The sequence below is a fragment of the Coregonus clupeaformis genome, chromosome 25 (genome assembly GCF_020615455.1).
Source record: "Coregonus clupeaformis isolate EN_2021a chromosome 25, ASM2061545v1, whole genome shotgun sequence".
Lineage (NCBI taxonomy): Eukaryota > Metazoa > Chordata > Actinopteri > Salmoniformes > Salmonidae > Coregonus > Coregonus clupeaformis.
The window spans coordinates 3,578,184-3,584,183 of NC_059216.1; the positions used below are offsets into that span (position 1 = coordinate 3,578,184).

The 6,000-nt window shown below is 46.1% G+C and overlaps 1 protein-coding gene across 1 annotated transcript in view; it reads left to right on the forward strand.

Annotated features, from left to right (window-relative positions):
- The window catches only part of cnsta (consortin, connexin sorting protein a), a 55,720-nt gene that overhangs the window by 33,263 nt on the left and 16,457 nt on the right, over positions 1-6,000 (forward strand). The window contains exon 4 of the mRNA XM_045207411.1: positions 2,403-2,668. Within this exon, the coding sequence (XP_045063346.1) occupies positions 2,403-2,668 (266 nt within the window). The remainder of the gene's footprint in view (positions 1-2,402; positions 2,669-6,000) is intronic.

A 6,000-nucleotide genomic window follows, 5' to 3' on the forward strand; every position in this document is an offset into this window, starting at 1 on the left:
CCTAATTGTCCCTAGAATTTCTAAGCAAACAGCGGGAGGCAGGGCTTTCTCCTATAGATCTCCATTTTTATGGAACAGTCTGCCTACCCATGTGAGAGACGCAGACTCGGTCTCAACCTTTAAGTCTTTACTGAAGACTTATCTCTTCAGTAGGTCATATGATTGAGTGTAGTCTGGCCCAGGAGTGTGAAGGTGAACGGAAAGGCTCTGGAGCAACGAACAGCCCTTGCTGTCTCTGCCGGGCCGGTTCCCCTCTCCACTGGGGTTCTCTGCCTCTAACCCTGTTGCAGGGGCTGAGTCACTGGCTTGCTGGTGCTCTTTCATGCCGTCCCTGGGAGGGGGTGCGTCACTTGAGTGGGTTGAGTTACTGACGTGATCTTCCTGTCTGGGTTGGCGCCCCCCTTGGTTTGTGCTGTGGTGGAGACCTCTGTGGGCTATACTCGGCCTTGTCTCAGGATTGTAAGTTGGTGGTTGAGGATATCCCTCTAGTGGTGCGGGGGCTGTGCTTTGGCAGAGTGGGTGGGGTTATATCCTTCCTGTTTGGCCCTGTCCGGGGGTTTCTTCGGATGGGGCCACAGTGTCTCCCGGACCGCTCCTGTCTCAGCCTCCAGTATTTATGCTGCAGTAGTTTATGTGTCGGGGGGCTGGGGTTAGTTGGTTATACCTGGAGTACTTCTCCTGTCTTATCCAGTGTCCTGTGTGAATTTAAGTATGCTCTCTCTAATTCTCTCGTTCTCTCTTTCTCTCTGAGAACCTGAGCCCTAGGACCATACGTCAGGACTACCGGGCATGATGACACCTTGCTGTCCCCAGTCCGCCTGGCCTTGCTGCTATTCCAGTTTCAACTGTTCTGCCTGCGGTTACGAAACCCCTACCTGTCCCAGACCTGCTGTTTTCAACTCTTAATGATCGGCTATGAAAAGCCAACTGAGAGACCTGAGCACCTAGGACCATACGTCGGGACTACCGGCCGTGGTGACTCCTTGCTGTCCCCAGTCCGCCTGGCCTTGCTGCTATTCCAGTTTCAACTGTTCTGCCTGCGGTTATGGAACCCCCTACCTGTCCCAGACCTGCTGTTTTCAACTCTTAATGATCGGCTATGAAAAGCCAACTGAGATTTATTCCTGATTATTATTTGACCATGCTTGTCACTTATGAACATTTTTGAACATCTTGGCATGATTCTGTTATAATCTTCACCCGGCACAGCCAGAAGAGGACTGGCCACCCCTCATAGCCTGGTTCCTCTCTAGGTTTCTTCCTAGGTTTTCGCCTTTCTAGGGAGTTTTTCCTAGCCACCGTGCTTCTACACCTGCATTACTAGCTGTTTGGGGTTTTAGGCTGGGTTTCTGTACAGCACTTCGAGATATTAGCTGATGTAAGAAGGGCTATATAAAATAAAATTGATTGATTGATTGATTGATTGATTGGGATGTTGTTAGTCATTGTGATGTTGTTAGTCATTGTAGCCAAATGTGCTACCCTGTGATGTGAGCTCTCTGTGTCATTGTGCTAGCCTGTGATGTGAGCTCTGTGTGTCATTGTGCTAGCCTGTGATGTGAGCTCTGTGTGTCATTGTGCTAGCCTGTGATGTGAGCTCTGTGTGTCATTGTGCTAGCCTGTGATGTGAGCTCTGTGTGTCATTGTGCTAGCCTGTGATGTGAGCTCTGTGTGTCATTTTGCTAGCCTGTGATGTGAGCTCTGTGTGTCATTGTGCTAGCCTGTGATGTGAGCTCTGTGTCTCATTGTGCTAGCCTGTGATGTGAGCTCTGTGTGTCATTGTGCTAGCCTGTGATGTGAGCTCTGTGTGTCATTGTGCTAGCCTGTGATGTGAGCTCTGTGTCATTGTGCTAGCCTGTGATGTGAGCTCTGTGTGTCATTGTGCTAGCCTGTGATGTGAGCTCTGTGTGTCATTGTGCTAGCCTGTGATGTGAGCTCTGTGTGTCATTGTGCTAGCCTGTGATGTGATCTCTGTGTGTCATTGTGCTAGCCTTTGTCCATCCCTTGTTTTAGCCTTTAACAACAAGGCTCACTGTTGTGTGTGTGTGTGCGTATGTCGGTTTAAGTGCTCAATGGTGCATTATACTATGAATGTTATGTCACTAGCAACCAAATTCATTTCCCACCATGGGATAATAAAGGCTTTATTGACTTGTCAGGACTTGGGATTGCTCAAACGGGCTGTGGTTTCCACAGAACAGAATCACAAAGAGAAAAGTACAAATAGCGAGAGTGTGTGGAATCACTCAGTAGGTAGAGATTCTTCTCAGTCTGGCTTTTCACTGGCTCTCACTGTCTGAGTTTTATAACAGGGTTACTTTGATGTTTGATGTACTCTCTCTCTCTTTTTGTCTTGTCCCTTTCTCTATCTTCCCCGTCCTCTATTTTCATTCTCTCTTTAGGCAGATTGGTAGAGCTCCACCCATCTGTGTCTCCAGAGACTACATATCCCATCAGCCCCGAAGCAGGTAGTCCAGACGAGCCCTCCTACAGTGACCCAAAAGGGGAGACGCACGCCTCCACCACAGGACCCACCTCCACCACAGGACCCACCTCCACCAGAGGACCTACCACCTCCACCACAGAGCCTAGCTCTGCTCTCCTGGCCACCCTACAGGAGCTAGGGGAATGTAAAGATCACTCCCACCTTCCTCAGTGCCTCCATCAGGTGTGTGCCCGTCCCTCTCCATTCTATATATTGTATTTCTACCTGCCTGCGCTGTTCTCAAGTGAACATTTAGCTGTGGTTAGCTCACTATATATACAAAAGTATGTGGACACCCCTTCAAATTAGTGGATTCGGTTATTTCAGCCACACCCGTTGCTGACAGGTGTATAAAATCGAGCACACAGCCATGCAATCTCCATAGACAAACATTGGCAGTAGAATGGCCTTACTGAAGAGCTCAGTGACTTTCAACGTGGCACCGTTATAGGATGCCACCTTTCCAACAAGTCAGTTCATTACATTTCTGCCCTGATAGAGCTTCCCCGGTCAACTGTAAGTGTTGTTATTGTGAAGTGGATACGTCTAGGAGCAACAACTTGCCTAGTTAAATAAAGGTTAAATAAAATAAAATAAAATAAAACAACGGCTCAGCTGCGAAGTGGTAGAACTTGACTGGCCTGCACAGAGCCCTGACCTCAACCCCATCAAACACCTTTGGGATGAATTGTAACGCCGACTGCGAGCCAGGCCCTATCGCCCAACATCAGTGTCCGACCTCTTTAATGCACTTATGCCTGAATGGAAGCAAGTTCCCACAGCAATGTTCCAACATCTAGTGGAAAGCCTTCCCAGAAGAGTGGAGGCTGTTATAGCAGCAAAGGGGGGAACAACTCCATATTAATGCCCATGATCTTGGAATGAGATGTTCGACGAGCAGGTGTCCACATACTTTTGGTCATGTAGTGTATTTACCAGACTGACTGAACACACACACACACAGCCATTACAGTGTGTGTGAGTGTGGTATAATCCCTGTCATTATGATATACAAAGCCTCTCAACAGTGCTCTGGGTGAAGTGAAGTGAAAAAGTGTTGTATCTTCCCTCCTCCACCAGTAGGGGCACTGCTGTCATTTCTGATCAGCACCTCTCTGCATCTGTCTACTACAATGATGTATATACATCATTGGTCTACTCCCTCCCTCCTCCCAACACTTTCAACTGTCTCCTGGGGCGTGTTCAGCTGGGTTCAGCGTTACAGAACGTTCAGATAGAAATGTATTGTTGAGAACAGACATGGCCCAAATGGAACCCTGGACCCTATGCACAGATCTGAGAGGATTTGACCGGTGCAATCAATATGGTAATAGCACCACCCTCTGATAGGCTAGGTGAACGTTTCACCATATTGATTATGCCAATCAAATCCTCTCAGATCTTCACATTCCCATAGGGCAGCGGTTCCCAAACTAGGGGTCGCGAAATATGAAAATGGCGACACGGGAGAATTTCAAAATCCTGAAAAAAAGAAAGAAATACTAAACAATTTCTTTACTGTATGTTATAATATCGTCTTTGTAAATGACTATTATTATTATTATTATTGTATCTCAAAATCATTGTAATATGGTTAAAATTCAACCAGAAAGCGCCCTTAGATCATGGAAAAAGGCTGCACTTTACCTGTGAATCGGTAGGCCCGCTACGCTATGAAACCACACACTATTGCAGAGACTTTGATATTAGCGGCCGCAATTCATATGGTGAAAACAATGCGGGGAGGGAAAAGGCTCAGAAACTCACACCAATACCTTTGGCAGATAACAATGTTAAATGAAGAATTTATGCTATTGCTAGCGATCAAGAGGAAACTCTAACAACTCAAAAACTGCCATATGGATGGATTGTATGATACACCGAGAGCAACTGGTGACAAAAGAGCTGAGCAGAGAACTCAGAGATATACTGCAGCAGTTAACTTAGATTGTTAACTACATCAAACCACATCCACTGTTTGCACGCCTGTTCGCAAAACTATGTGGAGATATGGGATCAAAGCATGACAATGTTCTATTTCACACCAAGGCTTGGTGGTTGTCGAGGGGGGGTGTCAGAAAGATTTTTCAAATTGAGGGAGGAACTGTTGTCATTCACAATGGATGTAAAAAAAACAGACTTGGTTGACTTTCTGTGTAATGAAAATAAAATGTATCTCCTTGCCTATGTAACAGACATATTTGGGAAACTGAACGAACTGAACGCAAACATGCAGGGGAAATACAAAAACATTCTACAGATGAGCCGAATCTGTGGATTCAGAGGAAAGAGTGACAGCATCAGTAAGTGTCCCACACGAGTGATGACTGTTCACATCCAACGCTTGGAAGAGCACTTTGGGATCTACTTCCTAATCCGTTTGACTGTGATCCTGGCTCAGTTAACATGCCGGTTAGTGAAATCAAACAGCTGATCGAGCTGTCATGTGACCAAATGCATTCACGGGTCACTATGGAGGAGTTTTGATTCTTGAGTCAACGGGAATACCCTGCTGTCACTCTGCATTAATGCCGCATTCAAAACAACTGGGAACTCGGAAATCTCAGACTTCAGTGCGTTCAAGACAACTGGGAACTCGAAAAAAAACTAGCACTGACTGGGAAAAATCGCTTTAAACGGTCATCCAACTCGGAATTCCAACTCGGGAACTCTGGCCTCTTTCTAGAGCTCCGACTTTCTGACCTGAAGACCACTGACGTCATGATTTTACCTTGTGTTTTTCAGAATTCCCAGTTGTCTTGAAAGCACCATAAAACTCATGGTACCCTTCGACAGCTCATATCTGTGTGAAGCTGGATTCAGTGCTCTCGTCTGTATTAAAACCAAATATTGATCCAGGTTGGATGTGACAGCAGAGATGAGGTGCGCACTGTCGACCACACCCCCTGACTTTGAAAAGCTCCGACACTACATGCATCAAGCACACCCATCTCATTAGTGGTGGTGAGATAAGAGACATTATGTCAGACTAATTTGAATTTGACTGCCCCACATTAAAAGTATGTGATGGTGAGTTGAGAAGACAATCAGAAATACTGTTAGAATGTTTTTCAATTGACTGCCATAGCCCCAAATAAAAAAGTAAACATTGGCTGTTAATTACATCATTATTTTCACGTGGTTGGGGTCGCAAGAATTTTCACATATCAAAATGGGGTCGTGGCCAAAATGGTTGGGAAGCCCTGGCATAGGGGGTAGGATCTAGGGGTCCATTTGGGATTGGGATATGACTATCTGTTGGATAAAACAGGGAATCATGTCAGCTTTATTCATTTTCTTTCTGCAATGCTCTGAACACAACCCTATTGAAACCCAACTCACATCTGTTCACCTCTGACGTTCTCCTTCCCCTGTCCCCAATCTGATTGGTCGAGATCCAGACAGCGCTTAGCAACCCAGGGAGTTCTGACCAGCCCTTGTAAGGACAGAATTAGTGTTTTTGTTGTGTCTCCCCTGTCTGAGTTGTAATGGAGCTTTCTATGAAGGAGATTACA